Source organism: Papio anubis, chromosome 18, assembly GCF_008728515.1.
Source record: "Papio anubis isolate 15944 chromosome 18, Panubis1.0, whole genome shotgun sequence".
Classification (NCBI taxonomy): domain Eukaryota; kingdom Metazoa; phylum Chordata; class Mammalia; order Primates; family Cercopithecidae; genus Papio; species Papio anubis.
Window position 1 is genome coordinate 58,075,797 of NC_044993.1, and position 21,432 is coordinate 58,097,228.

Here is a 21,432-nt window from a genome sequence, read left to right on the forward strand (position 1 = left end):
AAGTCCCAGTGATGACATTTACCATCTGTGTGACCTTGAGAAGCTGCCTAACTACTCTCAGACCATTTCCTCATCAGTTTGTTTTGAGAATCGAATGAGAAAATTGCTATAAAGCCCTTAGCACTGCATCTAAGGTAGGGAAGAGACAGTCAATGAATTCAAGTTTCCTGCAGCCCAGTTGCATCCCTGCCCTGCCCTGGTTTCTGAGAGACAGTTGCCGAAGCTAGTGTTAAAGTGAACTAAGTATGGCCTGAGTGGGACTCCGTACTTCTATAGTTGAGTCCTTGTGGACAAACTGCAACCTAGCTTAATAGGTAGACAAGATTGAAAACCTAACTTAGGAGTATGCTCCTGTAACAATAGCTGAGTCTTGGCCAATCCCAGAGGCCGTAGTTCAACCACTCATACACTGCTGAGTGTTCAAACTGTACTCAAATAAGGCAAATGCCAACTTGTAACAATCCAGCCATTCTGTACTTCACTTCTGATTTCTGTAGATCATTTCCCTTCTTTTGTCCATAAACCTTCTTCCACCACGTGGCTGTGCTGCAGTGTCTATGAATCTGCTGTGATTCTGGGGTCTGCCCAATTCGTGAATCGTTTGTTGCTCAATTAAACTACTTTAAATTGAATTCGGCTGAGGTTTTCTTTTATCACTAGTTTGAGCTGGTTTTCTAATGTTTGTAAACGGGAGTGCTGACGAATATAACACTGCTCCAAATATTAACATCTTTCTCCCAACCCATCACCCAGACAGAAGTGGTCCAGCCTGGGCAACCCTAGGAGGAGGCTAGCTCTCCTCTAGAAGGCTTAGGATGGAGCCAGTGGGCAGTAACTGGCTCACTGTCTCCTGCAACTTAAATCAGAACCAGGTCCAGAAACCAAGTTGACCCCCCAAGAGTCTTTTCCAAAATATGGCTCCATGCCCATCTCAGGTCAGGCTGGGCTGTTTTCCCGGACAGAGAAGTCCCAGACAAGCAGGCAGTGGTCAGTGGGCTGTGCCCAGGCTGAGAACATTTCCCAGAGCAGATGGCATCTCTGGCAGTCCCTTAAAGCCAGCAGAGGCCAAGTCATGTCCAAGAGGCCAAAAGGCCCAATATGATGGAGACAGTCTACAGTCCCCATGAATAAGGGATCCTGATGCCTTCCCTATGTACCAGGTAGTCACTGCCTGAGGGGCCCAGAGCAGCAGGAGGGCAGAGCCAGCCTGGGCAGGGGCACTAGGCCAGAAGTGGGGCTCACATCTTCACCACACACACATACACACACAAATGCACATGCACACAGATAGTTACATTCACACATCACATACATGTGTACATTTCCTTGCAAACTCAACTTCTGCTGATAGCACAACAAACAATGGGGCCACAGTGTAGCATGGAGGAAACCCTGGAGTCTGATCTCATTTTTTTTTTTTTTTTTTTTTTTTTTTTGCATGTGTCAGGGGATAAAGATATTTGATAAAAATCTTTGAGTCACATCCCCACCAGTCCCTGCCTACCTGTAGACCCCAACAAGCCAGCTTCATGGCCCCTCAGACACCGCCTCACCGGGTCCCCAGGGATTAACCTCAGTCCTGGAAATGTGGAAAGATCTGTATCTGTAACAGCTGAGACTGGTGGCCTTCTGCCAGCTTTCCTAGAGGCAGAGCTGAAGACGGGGACTTGGGTGGATGTGTTTTGTTTTGTTTTTGTTATTTTGTGGTTTTTTTTTGGTTTTTTTTTAAAGGGACTTTCAGGAGAAGGGTGGTGAGAGCTACAGGATGCAGAAGGGGACAGAGCAGAGTGAGAATGTGGTCCCTTAAATTCCCACCTTGACCTATCCCATGAGCAGCAGAGAGCACACCACAGGATCGTCCGCACCGTGGGGCAGGGACCGTCCACACCGTGGGGCAGGGACCAGCCGCTCCTGTTGCTGTATCGGTTAATCACTGGGCCATTACTGGACATGGCATCCCATCCCAGGCAACATGGCTCCCATCTGAGGGTGATTCTCTAGAGAAGGACAGCTGTGAGCTCACAGCAGGTAAGGCTCCAAAAGCAGCTATGCCAGTCTGGACCTCAGGGGAAGGGGGACTTCATCTCTTGGCAGGGATGATTTTCAAAACATTGAACTCTTGACATGGGGGAGCACTGACCAATCAGAACAGACACTGTGACCAAACAGTGGATACCAGTGGAATGTCCACACTGCCTCTGTGAAGGGGCAGTCCCATGAGCCAAGCTCCAGACCAGCTGTTCTGGGAGCACTGCATCATTGCACTGAATTCTCCCAACCGCCCCATAATGCTGGGACCATCCCCATTTTCCTGCCCAACAGCCTCAGTCTCATAGACACTAGGCGAGTCTCCCAGTGTCACACGGTCCAGTCAACAATGGGCAGAACTCACACTCCGATCTGTCTGGCTCCAAAGCTGCTAAAACTTTTCTACTTGGCCTCACTGGCTTGACAGAGATTAAAAAAGAAGGCAAGTCCTACTTTCCAAGAGACGCTAAGGTCCCTCGGCGACGCTGGATCATGATTTTATCATGTTCAGAAGGGAATGAAAGGGACAGAAAACAAGCGATGTGTGATCTCCTGTCATGTCAAGAGACGCTCTTTTCAAAGAAACGTACATTTCGCAGAATCAATACGCTGTGGGGCCTCAGAAAGCTGAGGCAGACACACGATCCCGACCCCTGCACGTGGGAGCCCTGTTACAAGAGACGGCGGAAATTAAACTGAATCACCTGAAGCAAGTAGGTTGTAAATGTTCAATATTAATGACCCACCTCGGCCCCAAAGAAGACAGCATTAGGCTTTGTCCAGCTGTGTGCTCTGTTGTTAAAAGACCAACTTGTGGCCAGGCACGGTGGCTCACACCTGTAATCCCAGCACTTTGGGAGGCAAAGGCAGGTGGATCACCTGTGGTCAGGAATTTGAGACCAAACTGGCCAACATGGTGAAACCCCGTCTCTACTAAAAATACAAAAATGTGCTGGGTGTGATGGTGCACGCCTGTAATCCGAGCTACTCGGGAGATTGAGGCAGGAGAATCGCTTGAACCCAGGAGGCGGAGGTTGCAGTGAGCCAAGATCGCGCCATTGAACTCCAGCCTGGGCGACAAGAGTGAAACTCCATCTCAAAAACAAACAAACAAACAACAACAACAACAACAAAACTTGTGCCTTGATGGGCATTCCTTTCCCTTCCTGCTAAGGGTTGGGATGATGGCAGAACTGTGTCCACTGTCCTGGAGATTGACCAGCTTTTTCTGTAAAGTGCCAGATAATAAATATTTTGTGGGCCACGCAATCTCTGGTGCAACTACTCGACCCTGCCATTGTCATGCAAATGTAGCCATGGAATGATAATAAATGCATGAGTGTGACTGTGTTCCAATAAAACTTTATTTATAAAACAGATAGCTGGCCAGAGTTGGGCAGTGGGCAGTAGTTTGCCACCTCCTGCCTGTCCTATTCCTTGGCTTTTTCGGGTACACCAAGGAGTGCAATCTGGATGCTGGGGTATTTTATGGCCACTGGACATAACCATAACCTGGGCCTTTTGTCTGTGAACCTGGGTCATTGGCTATGGTGAAGGTCGGGCAACCGAGGTTTAGACAGCCCAATACACATTCATGCCCACAAACCAAACCAGGAAAAAGATGTGCCAAGTTGAGTATATGACACTGTTGGAACTCAACTGTTTTGTTTTTTTTTTTAATAAATGTTTAAGTAAACTTTTTATTTTAGAACAGTTTTAGAAAAATGGTGAAAGCAGTACAGAGAGTTTCCACGTATCCCACAGCTTGATGCATTCATTATGAACTAAAGTCCACGCTTGTTTTTTTTTGAGATAGGGTCTTGCTTTGTCACCCAGGCTGGAGTGCAGTGGTGTAACCACAGTTCACCGCAGCCTCATCCTCCCCAGGCTCAAGCAATCCTCCATCTCAGCCTCCCAAGTAGCTGGAAATACAGGTGCATGCCACCATCCCCAGATAATTTGTTTTATTTGTTTGTTTGTGTTTTGAGACAGGGTCTCCCTCTCATTGCCCATGTTGGTATACAGTGGCACGATCATGCTCACTTGCAGCCTTGACTTCCCAGGCTCAACTGATCCTCCCATCTCAGCCTCCTGAGTAGCTAGGACTACAGGTGCACACCACAAGCCTGGATAATTTTTTATATTTTTTGTAGAGATGGGGTTTCACCATGTTGCCCAGGCTGGTCTTGAACTCCTGGGCTCAAGCCATCCGCCTGCCTCGACCTCCCAAAGTGCTAGGGTTACAGGCGTGAGCCACCGCGCCCGGCCACTCCGATTGCCTTAGTTTTTGCTTAATGTTCTTTTTCTGTTCAGGGTACCACACGGAGCATTTTGAGAAGTGCTGATCAGGTATTTTGTAGAATGTTCCTCAACTGGGATTTGGCAGATGCTTTTCTCATCCTTAGTCTTGGCTTGTGTGTGTTTCGAGGAGGAGGACCACAGAGCTTAAGAATCATTCTCAGCACTCTGTATCAGGCACGCATTCTCTCAAGATGACTTGCCACTATTGATGTTGACTTTGATCACCTGGCTGAGATAGTGTCTGTGTTCTCCACTGTAAAGTTACTCTCTCCTCTTTTTTCACACTGTACTGTTTGGAAGAGAGTCACTATGCACGGCCCACATGTAGGATGTGGGGAGTCCACTCCATCTCCTTGAGGATGGAATAGCTATATAAATTACCTGGGGCCGGGCACGGTGGCTCACACCTGTAATCCCAGCACTTGAATGGGAGGCCGAGGAGGGTGATCACCTGAGGTCAGGAGTTTGAGACCAGCCTGGTCAACATGGTGAAACCCCGTCTCTACTAAAAATACAAAAAATTAGCCACGCGTGGCAGTGCGTGCCTGTGATCCCAGCAACTCAGGAGGCTGAGGCACGAGAATCACTTGAACCTGGGAGGTGGAGGTTGCAGTAAGCCGAGATCATATCACTTCACTCCAACCTGGGCAACAGAGCAAGACCTTGTGTAAAAAAAATAATAATAATTAATTAATTAATAAATAATCTGGAATTCTTCTGACTGGGAGATTTGTCTCTTCTCTCTTATTTATCTGATCATTTATATCAGTATGGAATCATGGGTATTTATTTCATTCTTTGAGTTCTACTCCAATACTACTTTTTGGGGGCTCAAATTGTTCTGGCTTTGACCCCGGGAGCTTTTTCATTGGCTCCTGTGTCCCTCTGAGATGCCTCATCACTGCAGCAGTTTCATTTTGTTTCATTTAGTGCCTCCTCACCCTGTGACCCTACAAGATGCTTCAGGTTCTTCTTAACTATTTCCTCCCTCAGTCCCCCAGGATCGACATTTGTTCAAGAAGTCTGGTTCCTTTTATGGGAGAATGGTATTTAATGGAGAACACAGACCTGGGCACTAGAGGTTTGTTGCTACTGGGGTGTCCCTGCTTCTAGGCTCTCTTCGCTGACAGCCAGGATTAGTAACATATCTATCAATATTTCTCTATGCAGCCATCTGTATCTATACTGAGCTAAACATGTGTTCACACTGATGCCTGCTACTCTAATCCACTGCCACATGGATCACTCTAGCCTTGCCTCCTTTACCAACCTGTAAACCTCCCACCCCCCACCGCCATCCACTACTTGATGAACTTCCGTAAGCATGTGAGGTGGTTGGTTATGGAAGCCATTTTCGACCTATATATAAGATGGCAGTTTCGTCTGGTTTCTCCTAAATAGAAGACAAGTGTGAAATGCTAACATGGTGTCCGTAGGAGTCATATGGATGGACCATGGCCAATTGTATTATTAAGGAATATTCATGCATTCATCCATCCATTCATCCATCCATCCATCCACCCATTCATTTACCAGTGAATGAGTAAAACATTAGGTATTCACTGCACCATCCTCTCCTGGACTTCCCCCTACCTCACTGGTCAATTCCTCTCCGTCTCTTGAGCAGGGCCCTCCCTGCCCATCATCTGAAGGTTGCACTGTCCCAAGGCTTGGCCCCCAGCCCTCTCTTCTTCTCAGTCTTCAGAAGGACACCTATTATTCAATCCTGTGGCTTCATCTGTCATCCAAAAACACTCCCAGCTCACCACATCTCATCTCCAGCCGTGATTTCTCACCCAGGCTGTAGACTCAGGTGTCTGATAAGCATCTCAAACTTATGATGGCCAAAACAGAACTCTCAATTTCCCTACCCGTCTCAGTGGTTCAGCCAGAAACAAAGGATTAACTTATCATTGATTCCTCCCTTCCCTCACCTCCTGTATTAAATACATCAGCAAGACCTTTCTGCTCGATCTCTGAAGCATAGCCCCAAGGTCACCACGTCCTGCCACTGTCACTTCCATCACCCTAATCCAAGCCATTGCTGTCTTTTGCCTAAACCAATGCAACATCCTCCTTGCTTCTCTCTCTGCCTTCATTCTTGCTTCCCAATAATCCAATCTCCTCAAAATTTAAAGAAGCGATTAGTTAAAAACATACATCGGATCACTCCCCTTTCCCTACTTAAACCCTCCAATGCCTTCCATTGCAATTAGAATAAAATCTAAACTCCTTTCCAGGGCCTCCACATGACCCGGTCCCTGCCATCTTTCTCATCTCTTCCTCTCAATCACTTGGCTCTGGCCACCCTGGCCTCTCTGCTATTCCTAAAACTCACGGAACTCATTTCCTCCTCAGGCCCTTTGCAATTACAATCCCCTCTGCCTGGGCAGCTCTTCTCCCAGATCTCTGCATAACTGGCCCTTCCCCTCCTCAGGTCTCAGCTCAAACGCTGCCTCCTCAGAGAGACCTTCCATGACATCAATCATCCTCTGTCACATTGCCTTGTTCTGCTTCTTTTTTTCGTAACACCTGGCATTATCCAATAACTTCTAACGTGCGTGATCACCGTTACTCCTCCATCAGCATTGTGCTCCTAAGAGCTGAGGCCCGGTCTCTCTCACACCACTAAACCCCCAGTACGCCAAGCAGCACCAGCGCAGGGGCGATGCTCAGTTCATACTCATTGAATGAATGAATGATGCCCCCCCTAAAACTAAACTTTACAAAGCACCCACTAGACAAGAGGTTAGAAAATGTTTTCTGGGCTGGGTGTGGTGGCTCAGGCCTGTAATCCCAGCACTTTGGGAGGCTGAGGTGAGCAGATCATCTGAGGTCAGGGTTTGAGACCAGCCTGGCCAACATGGTGAAGCCCTGTCTCTACTAAAAATGCAAAAATTAGCCAGGCGTGGGGGCAGTCACCTATAATCCCAGCTACTAGGGAGGCTGAGGTATGATTATCATTTGAACCCAAGAGGTGGAGGTTGCAGTGAGCTGAGATCACACCACTGCACTCCAGGTTGGGTGACAGAGCAAGACGCCATCTCAAAAAACAACAATAACAACAAAACGTTTTCTGTAAAGGCCCAGATAGTAAGTATTTTAGGCTTTCTAGGCCACCTGGTCTTTGCCACAACTACTTACCTCTCGCACTGCCAGGCAAAAGCAGCCATAATCTGCAAATGAATGGGCATGGCTGTGTGCTCATAACACTTTATTTATAAAACAAAAACAGTGGGCCATAGTTTGCTAACCCCTGCGGTAGCTCAGTCTAAGTCTTGAACATCATCTGTGTAATTAGTTCACAGTGAGGAGTTCACCGCTGTCATAATTACTTATTCCATGAATGCATGCGGAGTACCAGTCGCCACTCAGGTGAGGCATTCTTGAAACTCTGAGAGGCAAGAAGCAAAATGATCTTTCTCCACACCCAGGCCCACTCTAGTCCATGAAAACGAAGCAAGAGAGGCAGGCTGCAAGTTTGATCACTGAGCGGCTGCTAGCCACCTCTCCCCCTCAGCTCCAAGAGCAGAAACGGGATGAAAATGCAGCAGCTGCCGGCTTCTGTCCTCTTGCCAGCTGCCTCTCTTGCAAGACTAGACAGGGAGGGGCAGCCGCCAGTCTCCAGAGGCACAGACTCTGCACAGAATTGAGGATCACTTGTTCCAATGCATTCATCTTATCTTACAAAATCTTCAGATTCCAAAAAGCACACGTAAGAAGGGCTGCTGTTCCATTCACACAGTGAAATATTGTGCATCCGAAAGAATATGTAGATGGGTGGCACCTTAAACAACCCCAGGATCACAGACATTTAAATTTCTAGTAGAAGGGGTGAAATTTAAATGTCTGTGATCCTGGCTGGGCGTGGTGGCTCTTGCCTGTAATCCCAACACTTAGGGAGGCAGGTGGGAGGACTGCTTGAGCTCAGGAGTTCAAGACCAGCCTGGGCAACCTAGTTAGAGCTCATCTCTACAAAGATTAAAAAAAAAAAATTAGCCAGGCGTGGGGGTACACTCCTGTAGTACCAGCTACTCAGCAGGCTGAGGCACCATGATCCCTTGACCCAGGAGATCAAGGCTGCAGTGAGCTGTGATGGTGCCACTGTACTCCAGCCTGAGGAACAGAACACGACTCCATCTAAAAAAAAAAAGTTCATATTCCAACCAAGATCCCACCATTGTATCACAAAGCATAAACACCCGCCCCCACTGAAAAAGTACAGAGGAAGCCAGCCATATCATATCTTCCCCAACCTCAGCAAGTTCCAGGGCAGGAAGAGTCTCGCCACCCCAGCACACAGTAGGCTCACTGGAAAATGAGTGTCTTCCTTCTCTAGGCATTTCATGGTCATGGTCAGAAAATCAGGTTCATTTTGCTAATGAAAGAGAAAGCCAAAAATGGAGGATGATTTTTTTTAATTTTTGGTCTTACTCGGTCGCCAGGCTAGAGTGCAATGGTGTGATCTTGGCTCACTGCAACCTCTGCCTCCCCAGTTCAAGCAATTCTCCTGCCTCAGCCTCCCGAGTAGCTGGGACTATAGGCACCTGCCACCACGCCCAGCTAATTTTTGTATTTTTAGTAGAGACAGGGTTTTACCATGTTGGCCAGGATGGTCTCGATCCCTCGACCTCATGATCCGCCCGCCTCAGCCTCCCAAAGTGCTGGGATTACAGGTGTGAGCCACCACACCGGGCCTGGAGGGTGATTTTGACCAGGCCTTCTCATCAGGTTTTGGAAGGAAGTGGAGCTGACTTCTCTTCTGTTGCTTTTGCCCACCCAGGACCACTTGTTCCCCTGGGTAATACAGCACCCCAGGCACAGGGGCCGTCTGTCACATAAGCGTGGGCGTGGCTCATGTGTGGCCAGGCCCCGGTGATTCTGGAAAGGTTGCCCATAAGTCATTTCCCTGTCCCAGGACTGGCATGTGATGCGGTGGGATGGAAGCTGTCCTTCTGCTGGGTCTGCAGATGGGGCCAATGTAAAGCCCGACATTGTTAGATGAATGTCAGAAGCAGAACCCATAGGCAAAAGCCAGCTTTCCAACACTCCACTCTCAGTTCCCTGCCATCTCCACTTCTGTGGATGTGTGCCCGGCATCTGCCTCTGCCCCTGCCTCTGAGAGCAGTGACTGAGCAAACAGTCCGGGACCCGGCTGAAAGGATGGGCCTGTCTGTTTCTAGCAGTGTGGTCTTTTGGAATGCTGATTCCTGAAAGAGTTAGCATCAAGGGAAGCAGAGTCAGGAGGTGGAAATTGAGCCTGGGTCCAGCTATGCATGAAGCCAGACACTCCTGGATTTCTCCGTTACTTGATCAGAGAAATGTCCCATTTTGCTCAAGCTATTTGGAGGTGGATTTCTGTTATTTAAACCAAAAGAGCCTTAACTAATACACAACTAGAAATGCATCCATGGTCACTGCCCATTCATGTGACAGACATTTATTGAGCACTATTCCATTTGTCTAATGTTGCATAAGTTACTCCCAAACTTAGAGGCTTAATACAGTCATAGAACACATTCTCAGATCCTGTGGGTCAAGAATTTGGGAAGACACTGTAGATTGAACTTTGTTCTCTGCTTTCTCTTTCTTGGAAAGAGAGGACGTAGCTTGAAGTCAGTACTGACTTGGGACTGTGTGTCAGGCATATCCGTGCTTCACTGTCACTATGTTTTTAAGTTTTCTAAAATTAAAACAGCTCATTTTAGAGGGAAATAAAGAACCCGGGAAGAGCTCAGCTGGGCAGCACTGACCTGGGGTCTCTTGAGTGGTGGAAATTGGATGTCAACTGGAGCTGCACTCATCAGAAGGCTTGACCGGGGCTGGGAAATTTGCTTCCAAGCTGGCTCATGTGCAAGCTGTACAGGCTGGGGGCCAGGGGACTCACCCCTTCCCACGAGACTGCCTGAGCACCCTCTTGCAAGGCAGTTGGCTTCCCGAGAGCCAAAGTGCAATGCCTGTGATGACCTAGCCCGAGAAGTCACACATCATCACTCACTTCCACCACTTCCCACTGGTTGCCCAAAGCCAGCCTGATTCAGTGTGGCAGGGGACCATATAAAAAGGCAGTGTGGATCCCTGGGGGCCATCCTGAGGCAGGTTATGTACTACAAACACCCCCCACATGCCAGGGATTGGACACACAGCCCCTGACCCTCACTGAACATCAGCCTAAACAGAAGGCAACCAAGCAAACATTATCCCCTAAACTCTTTCCAACTCCTACCTTAGGGCCGCCCCAGCTTTTAAGTAAAGGGAATTGTGCCTAATAATTATTCCTACTAAGGAACTAGATCTCAGGGTCTGGTCATGCAGCTCTTCGGTTACAGAAACAACGCTGATGAAATAATCAAAAGTCCTCCACCATTCTCGCCCCCAGCCATGAACCCGTCCACTGCACACACTGCTCCACGTCACTGTGCCTTTCCTAACTTTACTATAGCTTATGCCTGCCTCTCCTGTATGACATCCACGTGACATCCATCTCTAAACCTCTGAGTCATCCCTAGACAAGCTGGCACGTGACTACATCATCTCATTTCATACATCAAGGGCAGGAAAACATGGTGGTTAAGAACTCTTGGACCTGGGTTCAAACCCCTGCTCTGCCACCTGACAGCTGCCAGATTGTTCAGCCTCAGTTTCTTTCTCTGAAAAATGGGGCTGGAAGTATACCTGCTTCATGAACTCATGAAGCGTCCACATGCATGCAAGGGCGCGGCATGGTGCCTGGCACACAGTAGCTCAAGAAAGGCTGGCTGTGCCTGCTGGTGTGCTTGATCCAGAGAGGCAATCACTCATTTGTTTTTTCCTTATTTCCTGAATCTTTGTTTCTCGCTATTTAGGCCATAAGAGTTAAGCACAAGGACTGCCTCTTCCTCCAGTCATCTCACCAATCCTTCCACACACACACAAGCACATGCACAAACACACACACACACACACACACACACGTTCTCATGCCACCTTCGGCCCTTCCCATCTCCTGTAACCCCAGAAAAGATTGAAGTGAAGCCATTGCCTTAGAATGTCACTGCCCTGGCCAGGTGTGGTGACTCATGCCTATCATCTCAGCTTTTTGGGAAGCTGAGGCAGAAGGATCACTTAAGGCCAAGAGTTCAAGACCAGCCTGGTCAACATAGCCGAGACCCTGTATCTACAATAAAATAAAATATTTTTAATTAAAAAAGAATGGCAGTGCCTAAACCTCCTCATCAAGGATTTATGGTTGTTTTTACGGCCACTTTAAAAGGCAAAAATGTGGACAGAACAGAGTTCCCCAAGAACCCGCCATCTTAGACCATTTTTTTTTTTAATTCCTCAGCAAACAAGTCTCTCATATGACTTGTGTCCCATTCCAAATCTAGTAACAGGCTGGGTGCAGTAGCTCTCCCCTATAATCCCATCACTTTGGGAGGCTGAGGTTGGTGGATTACCTGAGGTAAGGAGTTCAAGACCAGCCTGGACAATATGGTAAAACCCAGTCTCTACTAAAAATACAAAAAATTAGCTGGGCGTGGTGGTGAGCACCTGTAATCCCAGCTACTCGGGAGGCTGAGGCAGGAAATCGCTTGAAACTGGGAGGCGGAGGTTGCAGTGAGCTGAGATCACCCTACTGCACTCCAGCCTGAGCCACAAGAGCAAAACTCCGTCTCAAAAATAAAAAAAAATCTAATAACATTGTTTACTTCTCACAGGAGGATCAGAGTAGTTCTGTCCTGAGATTGCCAGAAAAATGATGAACAGAAAATTACACACAACCAAACAGGCCCAACTTTCAAATGGACTGAGAAGTTCCACCAAGGCCAAGGGAGACCTGCAGCCAGCGATGGGGAAAGCCTGCCACTTACTGGCAGCCTCCGGAACTGGATGGAGTGTATTGACACTTAATCGTATATTTCACAAGCTCTTAACCTTTACACCCCGTCAATAAAAACCCCATTAACATTCAAAAGGGATGTTTCTGGGAGTCCACTTGGAATAAGAGTTGGAAAACACTCCAAGAAAAGGATTCTGTATTAATACCACATCTGTCCCAGATCTTCAACACTGTTCACTTTCCTTCCACGGTGCCAACACCAAGCTAGCTGATAGGTGGGAACAGCGCAGCTCTGCGGTTGGCCCCCAAGAGCCAGGGAGTCCCCCAAGCTGACCCTCTGCGGTGGCAGTGGCACCTAACAAGAACTTCCGCCTTGTTTTCCCTCTCTCCATGCTTCGTCCTTTTGGACTCTGCTCACGCATCCTATCCAGAAAGCTCCCCAAGCTCTCCGGTGGGATGAGAACTCTGTGCTCTGTGCTCCTGTGGCCCATGTTCCTCCACCTGGAGGCCCTCGGCTCACTGCATTACCCCTGTCTACTTACTGACTTGCCTTCTACCCAGTGATGGGCCATGTGCTGTGAGGGCACACGCTGTGTGCCCATCTATTCGTTCCTGTGTGCATGCGTTCATTCATTCCTTACTGAATGCCCACCATGTGCCAAGCATTGGGGTACAAAGAACAAGGCAGATGGAGCCCCCTGGCCTCTTCCAGCTTGCTGTAGAGTGTTGTCTACTCTACTCATCCTCACATACCCATGCCTGTCCTCTGTGGCACTCAATAAATGTTGGATGCATGGCTGTGTCCCCTCCTTCAATATCACTTAATGACTTCCTGCAAGGATTAAGTTCATGCTGTTAAAATGCTGTGACTTCCTCTGGATCTCTCAGGCAAGCCGGCAACCTTTAAGCCTCACCCGGCCGACATAGGCATTTTGTTTGGCCAAAGTGTGTAGTTATTTTTAAAACACTGCATTTGTGGCTAATGTTTAAAATTGGGAAAATTTTATAGAAATCTTTTTCTGGCTTCTCTAGAATAGTGAACGCACATTTCTGCGCAGCAGGGGTGAGCCAGAGTTGAGTACCTAAGCTTCCTTTAGACGTGGTGGGAACACTTCAATTTGCCACAATCCCCACTATCTCCGATTTCTCTATCACTGAGGCCAAAAGCGGCTGGGATTATGTCGACTGAGCTGGTGTTTGTCTTGCCCTAGTCAGCTTCACTCAAGACTCTGACTTGCTCTACATGTGGCTTAACTGAAGACCCCGGGGGTTACGCGCATGCCATCCAAGAAATACATCTGAGATGAACTACAACACAAATGAATGGGCCATTTTATTGATTTTTACCTCCTAACATAGCCTCCTAATAGTGGATACAGGGTGCTGTGGTTTCCAGCAGGGATCTCAGATGCAAAGGGAAGTGAAGAAAACAGATAAATTCCTAGGGTACCTCACCATGGATCCAAACACCATGTTAACTGGAACTCTTCTTGCAAACGAAGGCTGAAGATCAAGAATGACATTCTCACACCACAGCACAGCTTAAATACTTCTTTGACAAAAATAATAAATTATATTTGACTCAGAAAATAAATTCTGTTCAGCAGAGTGACAGGAGGGTCCATTCATTGCATTGCACGAGGGGCCATATGGAGGGGTGAGGATGGGTGCAGGATGCCACAGTGATGCGGGACACGGGGCATGGGGCCAGCAGCACAGGCTGAAGTTAGCTGACGCATGCTTTTGGCTTTATCCCATGGGCAGGTGGCAGCCGGACCCCTGGCTGTGGCCTGTCCCAAGTGAGACTACAATTGCCCCCTTCCTCCTCACGTCCGCCTTGTCTTCTGTTTCTTGGCTTGTCTCTTTGCATCTTCTGGGCCGCTATTGTCAGAGGCTGCCTGACCGAGCGCACGGACTCCCTGCAGCCGGCTTGTTAACTGCAGCAGCAAAGGAATGAGCTGGAAAAGAGAGAAAGTGTGAGAGAGAGGGGTACAAAGAGGAGGCTTCTGCCAGACGAACAGCGGAGCCTCACTTCTCAACACACCTTCTTCAGACATGGTCAGCAGCTGCCATGTGCTAATGGGTGGGTTTCAGTTCAAACGAGGCAGGCCTCTGTACTAGGGATGGGCTGGCCTCTCTCTGGGACCAACATGTCCCTAGAGGTGTTCCAGGTTTAAGGATTAGGAGATGTTACAGAAGTTTACAACCCTGAAAGGAGACCTAACAGTGGACTTGAGGCCTTCAGGGGCCCTCCCGACCCTGAAATGTGTTTTCTGTGACCCTGGATATCCCCCTGCTATCACTCCTGCAGCTGTGAGGACTCGCTCTCCCTGACACGCCCGCCGTCTCCTGAGGCCTCTGGATTTCCTACCTTGTCGTGGTTGTAACCGGCCAGCAGAACCAGCAGCGTCAGTGGCAGGGCAATGTAGGATCCTTGTGCGATGTCCTGTTCAGGCAGCTTCCTCTGCAAACACCGAGAGCCCCGTCACTCCTCACCAAGGCCACACGCTTGTCCATCATCCATCTTCCACAGTGTCACAGCCACCACCCACCCAGCCTTCCAAAGTGGCCACCCGAGGACACCCAGGGGCCGTCATGATCCAAATTCTTTCTATCCAAAGGAAGGAACCAAAGTGATTTGGATATATTTTCCCATGAATCCTCTTCTGCCCAAACTCTCACTCTATTTGCTTCTGAAACTCAGGGATAAAGAGATTCCAATGACAAGGCATTCCTCAGCCTCTGAATGTTCCTCCAAACCGAGGGAATGAAAAGATGCAGCTATCAGGGAGTCTTGGTGTTTGAAAAGCAACTGGGTCTCCATTTGTTGAGTCCCAGCAACTTGCAGGGACTTAGTCCCACAAGGATGTATCAAGAACCTACTGTTCTAGGCCCAGGGCACACAGTGAGGGGCAGCTATTCCCAGCCAGTACGGCCTAGTGAGGAAGCAAAGCAGGCACTGCTACCAGCATCCCTGTTGCCATTCTCCCTTTCTCCCAATAGAACCCCCAACTTTCATCTGGGCCACTGAGAATACAGACTACCTTTCCAAGCCTCCCCTGTAGCCAGGCACAGCTCTGGAACTAAATTCTGGCCAATGATACAGGAACAGAAGTGGTAAGTGCCACACCCTGGCTGGACCCTAGAGAAGTGGTGTGCCCTCCCTTTTGCTGGGTGGACAGCATTTGGCCAACTGCCCCATTTTGGAGAAAAGCAATGCACTGGAACGGCACAATGAGACAGAAGGGGCATGGGTGCCCTGATGCCTTGGAGCTACCAGACTATCTCTGCACTGGTCACTCCTGGATACTTGACATGAGACAGAAATTTCCATCTTGCTAAAGCCCCTGAAATGCTGGGTTCTAAAGCATCAAGTGAACCTAGATCCTATTAGCCCACTCTACTCCTATAAAGGAAACAAATAAATGAAATGAGAACTTTCCAGTAATGATAAAAACAAGTTAATGAGCCAGAGCAATGTTTTCAGTGTAGGGTACCGGGACACCTCTCTCAGGAGGTTCCCAAGGCTGCAGCTATTTTCATGACAATAGTAAGATGTGATGTGCCTTTTCCACCTCATTTGTTCACAAGCGCACACTGGACTTTTCCAGAGGCAACGTGCCCTGACGTCATCACGCTCACAACTAATGGAATGTGTGGCTTGTGGGTTCTTGTGTTTTCAACATCTCAGTTTTAATTACTAATATGATAAATACACACAGAGATAATCCATGCAAACTCAAACTCTTTAAAATCCTCAATAATTTTTAACAGTATAAAGCGGTCCTGCAACCAACCCATCCGAGAACTGCTGGGCTAGAAAGTGACTGTGGGGGACACTGTACCTGGGATGCCCTTTCATAAATGAAAGAGTAAGGGCAGGAACAGATTTCCATCTCCAACTGCCTACTCCTGTATTTTTGGACATCTCTTAGATCCCAACCCATTTTTCCACTGAAGTAAACACTTAAGTTTAATTCAGGCCAGGCGCAGTGGCTCATGCCTATAATCCCAGCACTTTGGGAGGCTGAGGTGGGCAGATCACCTGAGGTCAGGAGTTCAAGACCAGCCTGGCGAGCATGGTGAAACCCCCATCTCTATTAAAAATACAAAATTAGCCAGGAGCGATGGTGCACGCCTGTAATCCCAGTTACTCAGGAGGCTGACACAGGAGAATCACTTGAACCCAGGAGGCAGAGGTTGCAGTGGGCCAAGATCATGACACTGCACTCTAGCAGGGGCGACAAAGCAAGACTCCACCTCAGAAAAAAAAAAAAAATGAATAAATAAATATGTAAATAAAAGTTTAATTCAGCAGGAATTAGAGTGATTGAGTGTAGGCTCAGGTCCCAGGCCTCACTGGGTAAACTCAGGCAACTACGCTGAGACTCCGTTTACTCAACTATGACATGGAGATTGTATGAACACCCCCCACTAGGGGTGGACGCTGTGAAACTCGATGAAATGAGTATGTGAAATACTCAGCAGTGCACAGAATACTGAGTAAAATCCAGTCGCAAGGCCGTGGGCAGTCACAACAAAGAAGGAAACCAATGTGCTTATAAAGCCCCCGTGAACGTGCAATGCTGAGCCACTCATCACGAGGAGGGCAGAACGAGGCGGAAACCACGTGGCTTGAGACAAACTGCCTCACCTGAGTCCTGGTTCTGCTGACTAACACTCGGGAAGCGACTCAATGTTTCTGGGCTTCTGTGGAAATGGGAGGAACGGCACACCTGCTCGAAGGCTTACTGTAAGGATCAACCTGTGAGGGCCCTGTGCAGGGTGGTACAGAGCAGGCACTCCCTTCATTCATCACTTGGCCCTGCTCGGGAATCCAAGCCCCGGCAGGCACAGTTTCTCACATTCTCCGAAGTGACAGGCAGCAGCTATGACGTTGGGCTGCTCGGCCACCACCAAGCAGTGTCTCTACATTCCTGCCACCGGCTCTCAGGTGTGTCCCTGAGCCCAGATGAGCTGTCTGCTAGGGGCTTCTGAGAATGTCGCTGCCTGCAGCTGTCAACGGCCTTCACAGAAGCCTCTCCCACCCAATGGGGCCACAGTGCAGCCCCAAACAAAGCTAAGTGGTTCTTGCATATGCTTACCTTTCTGGCACTTTCTTTTTTTTTTTTTTTTTTTTTTGAGACAGAGTCTTGCTCTGTCGCCCAGGCTGGAGTGCAGTGGGGCTATCTTAGCTCACTACAAACTCTGCATCCCGGGTCAAGCAATTCTCCTGCCTCAGCCTCTCGAGCAGCTGGGATTACAGATGCACGCCACCACGCCTGGCTAATTTTTGTATGGTTAGTAGAGATGGGGTTTCACCACACTGCCCAAGCTGGTCTCGAACTCCTGACCTCAAGTGATCCGCCCACCTCAGCCTCCTAAAATGGTGGGATTACAGGCGTGAGCCACCACACCTAGCCCTCTCCGGCACTTTCTAACCAGGTCTCTGCTGGGAAGAACAAGGAAGCGCTTCCTCCTGGGTCACGAGAAAAACTCTCTCGTTTAGGTAAGATCATATTTACAGGCTCACTGAGCATGAACCACTCTTCACAGAAGCCCGGAATCAGCAGCAGAGCTCTGCTCAAGCCCTAGCTCTGCTCCGTGTGAGCTGGTGACCTTGCGCTGCTCACATCTCCTTCTAGGTTCCCATCTTCTCATCTCTAAATGAGAGGTAATTCCTGTCCACCTTCCATGCAGGATGGCGTTTAAAAAGCATGAAATGGCAACTGGATAGCATGTGGAAAAAGACAATTTGGAGCCATACTTCACACCTATACCAGGAAAAACTCCAAATGGATAGAGAAGTTTAAATGTAAAAAGAGAAATCATAAAAGTCCCCCTGAAAAAAAACACGATAAATTCCTATAAAAGCTGGGAAGGAAGAAAACCTTCCTATGACTTTAAAATCCAGAAGCAATAGGAAAAATATCAACACATCTAACATAGAAATAAGTAAATCTTTGCATAAGCCAAGTGAAAAGATAAACGACAAACTGAGAAAAATACGTACAACAGACATTACAAAGGGTTAATATTCCTAATATACAAAGAGCTGAAAACAGTTGAAAAAGACCAAAAATTCTATAGAAAATAGGTTAAACAGTTCACAGAAAATACAAATGGCTCTTAACCACATGAAGAGAGAGAAATGCAAATTAAAAGTACACTGAGATAATATCACTTCTCATCTATTAGACTGCAAACACTGAAAAATTTGACAACATACTCTGTTGGGGAGAAAAGGGTATTCATTCACTGCTGGCGGGAATACAAAACAGTAAAACCCCATGGAAGGGAAGTGGCCGCATCAATCAGAATTCCGGATGCATTTACCCTTTGCCTCAGCAATTTCACTTCTGGGAGTGTGTTCCAAAGAGAGACTGACGAACATTCAAAAACATGCATGCACGAGGCAATTCGTTAAAGGGTTATGTGTAATATTATGTGTAATAGCAGAAAACCAGTAACAACACAAAAGCCCCTCAACCTGGGGCAAACTGAAAATCCTACATGTAGTGCCAGGATCTGAATGTGTCTGTGCCTCCAGAGTTCACAGGCTGAACCCTAATCCACAATGTGATAGTATCAAGACGACACCCCTTTTAGGAGGTGACTCAGTCAGGGATTAATGCCCCTATCAAAGAGGCCTGAGGGGACTGGTTTGCCCCTTTCCGCCTTGTGGGGACACAGCTAGGGGGCACCATCTATGAAGCAGACAGCAAGTCCTCGCCAGACCCCAAATCTGCCAACGCCTTATCCTGGAGTTCCCAGCCTCTAGGACTGTAAGAAATAAATGTTGGTTGTTTATAAGTTACCCAGTCTAAGTTACAAAACAGCAGCCCAAATGGCCTAAGACATATGGTATATCCACACGGAGAAACGCTGTGCAGTTATCAAAAGAGGGATAAGGAGGATCGGAAGACATGGTTCCATTTACAGCTATATTTTTTGAAAACAAGAAAATTCTTATTCTTCCCACTGAAAAGGCCTAGAAGCAATGACCAATACAGTAGCTATGAGGCCAGATTTTTGTTTTTTAATGCAGACTTTTGTGCTACACTTTCACCCCCTGTCAAATTCAGAATCAGCAGTCCTGAGGCTGAGCCGTGGACTCTGTGTTTGTCATGCCTGATGTGTCAGTTTAATCATCAGGTGACAATATTGCACCTGAGCTTTAGGAATCGCTAAATACTTTTATCAAGAAGATGAAAGATACCTGTACGTTTTGTTTGTTCCACTGTTCCAGTCTATCGGATACAAGACAGACTGTATGCAACAGATACACATATTGCATATAGTGAGGGCCACATATTGTACCGAATTAAGCGATAAATTAAGTTTCTTTTAACCCACAGGTATTCTGTCCATCTGTTGTTGGGTTTTTTTTTTCCTTGCAATTTATTTGTCAAACAAATCAGGCGCCAGGTGTTTATCCTGCATCCCTGTGGAGTCATTTGTGGCTCCTGGGTCCTCTCTATTTCCTGTAAAGTAGCAGTTGGTTCTAGAGGTTTGACTGGCCATGCACCATGTGTTCCCTCACGGAGGAGCACACGTCACACCAGCAACGGGGTAGTGGTGTCCCTCCTCCCCCAAAATCATTCCTGAGCCACTGATCTAAACAATTACACTGCTCTTGTTACCAGTTTCCTCCTCAAAGGAAATCGCAGGCATCAGGGCTCAGAAAAGCTAAAAACAATCTGGGGAAGCCCAGAATCCAGAAGGCAGAACGAGAAAGTGACCCAATGCCAGGAGCCCTTTAAATATCTGCCCTGCAACCTGCAATCTGGAGCACAGGTTGTACGGCACACCTTCTCTCGCCACCCCATGGATTGTTTGGATTTGTTTTGTTTTTCTTCTTCCGGAGAAAGGGTCTCACTCTGTTACCCAAGCTGGAGTGCAGGGACATGATCACGGCTCATCGAGGCCTCGACCTCCCAGGCTCAGGTGATCCTCCCACCTCAGCCTCCCGGGTAGCCGAGACTATAGGTGCATTCCACCACGCCTGGTTAATTTTTGTATTTTTTGTAGAGATGGGGTTTGACCATATTGCCCAGGCTGGTCTGAAACTCCTGGCTCAAGAGATCAACAGCCTTGGCCTCCCAAAGTGGTGGGATTACAGGCATGAGCCACCAAACACAATCCATTATTTTTTTTTTTAACTCCGTCTTTTACTTACCGTGGGATTAAAAATCAAGGTGATGTGTTTATGGTAGCCCACTGCGGTGAAAGAAACTTGAGGCAAGATGTAGTCATACTGGGATCTGGGGAGTGTGGAGTCCAGAAGCACAACATAGTTCTATACACACATGGGAAGAAGTTATTTTTATAAGGACAGCTCTGGCAAAGCAAATGAAAACTAAAACCTAACATATGGCTGTGATGTAAAGAACTTTATGTTTTTAAAGAAATCCCCTAGTCTACACATCCAAACCAAGGTTGCTGCCTTCAAAGTAGCAACCTCAGTGGGCTATTCTAGCAGTGGCGGGCATGTGTCCCCAGTGTCTCTGAGACTGTGGCTTCTGATAAGGCTGTCAGAGCCTGCAGCTCTTGTTATGAGTACTCAACCTGGACAATTACGGTCCTCTGAGGATCTGACTTTATGAAACACAAAAAATTATTATGAGCCAATTCTGATTAGGGAGGTATGTGATACAACTGAGGATCCACAACGAGGCTGATTTCTAAGGGACGATGTTTGAGAGGCACATAAGCTGGCAAATCCTAAAAATACAGCATCCCTGGAACAGCACCAGGGGCAGCCACAGCTCTGTGTGCTAAGCACCGACCAGGTGCCAGGCACCACACACACTGCATGAGGCCCGTGGCTGCTCTGCTTTCAACCACTGGCAAGGTCGGGATCATCACCCCCGTCTTATAGATGAGGAAAGTCAAGCATGAAGAGACTAGGAGTAACTTGCCCAGGGTCACTCAGCTAAGAAGGCTGCCACACATCTATGAAGGCTCTGAACTCAGGGGAAGTGTGATCCCAAAGCCCAAGATGTTTCCACATTGCTGCAGAAAGTGACTATTTCAACACCCCTGGAGAAAGAGGAGGGGAAAATTCCATGACAGCCTGTTTCATTATTTTGCAGTCATTTTCCACAGAGAAGGGCCAGAGTAGATCGTTCTCACAGCAGGTGGTAAGGAGCCAGGAGAGGGAACGTTACCCCCTAGGCTCACACTTGACATCCTCAGGCTAAGACCACCAGAAAAGAACCAAACTCTTTGCAAAGTTTGTACTCCCCACACCAACTACAAGTTAGCTCTATCCAAATAGAATT

At 47.8% G+C, this 21,432-nt stretch overlaps 1 protein-coding gene across 1 annotated transcript in view; it reads right to left on the reverse strand.

Annotated features, from left to right (window-relative positions):
• Nucleotides 1-13,452: 13,452 nt before the first annotated feature.
• The window catches only part of LOC101004086 (nodal modulator 1), a 62,876-nt gene continuing 54,896 nt past the window's right edge, over nucleotides 13,453-21,432 (reverse strand). The window contains exons 29-31 of the mRNA XM_003916599.4: nucleotides 20,328-20,447; nucleotides 14,520-14,612; nucleotides 13,453-14,106 (exon numbers count right to left, since the gene is read on the reverse strand). Coding sequence (XP_003916648.1) covers nucleotides 13,975-14,106; nucleotides 14,520-14,612; nucleotides 20,328-20,447 — 345 coding nt within the window. The 3' untranslated portion in view covers nucleotides 13,453-13,974. The remainder of the gene's footprint in view (nucleotides 14,107-14,519; nucleotides 14,613-20,327; nucleotides 20,448-21,432) is intronic.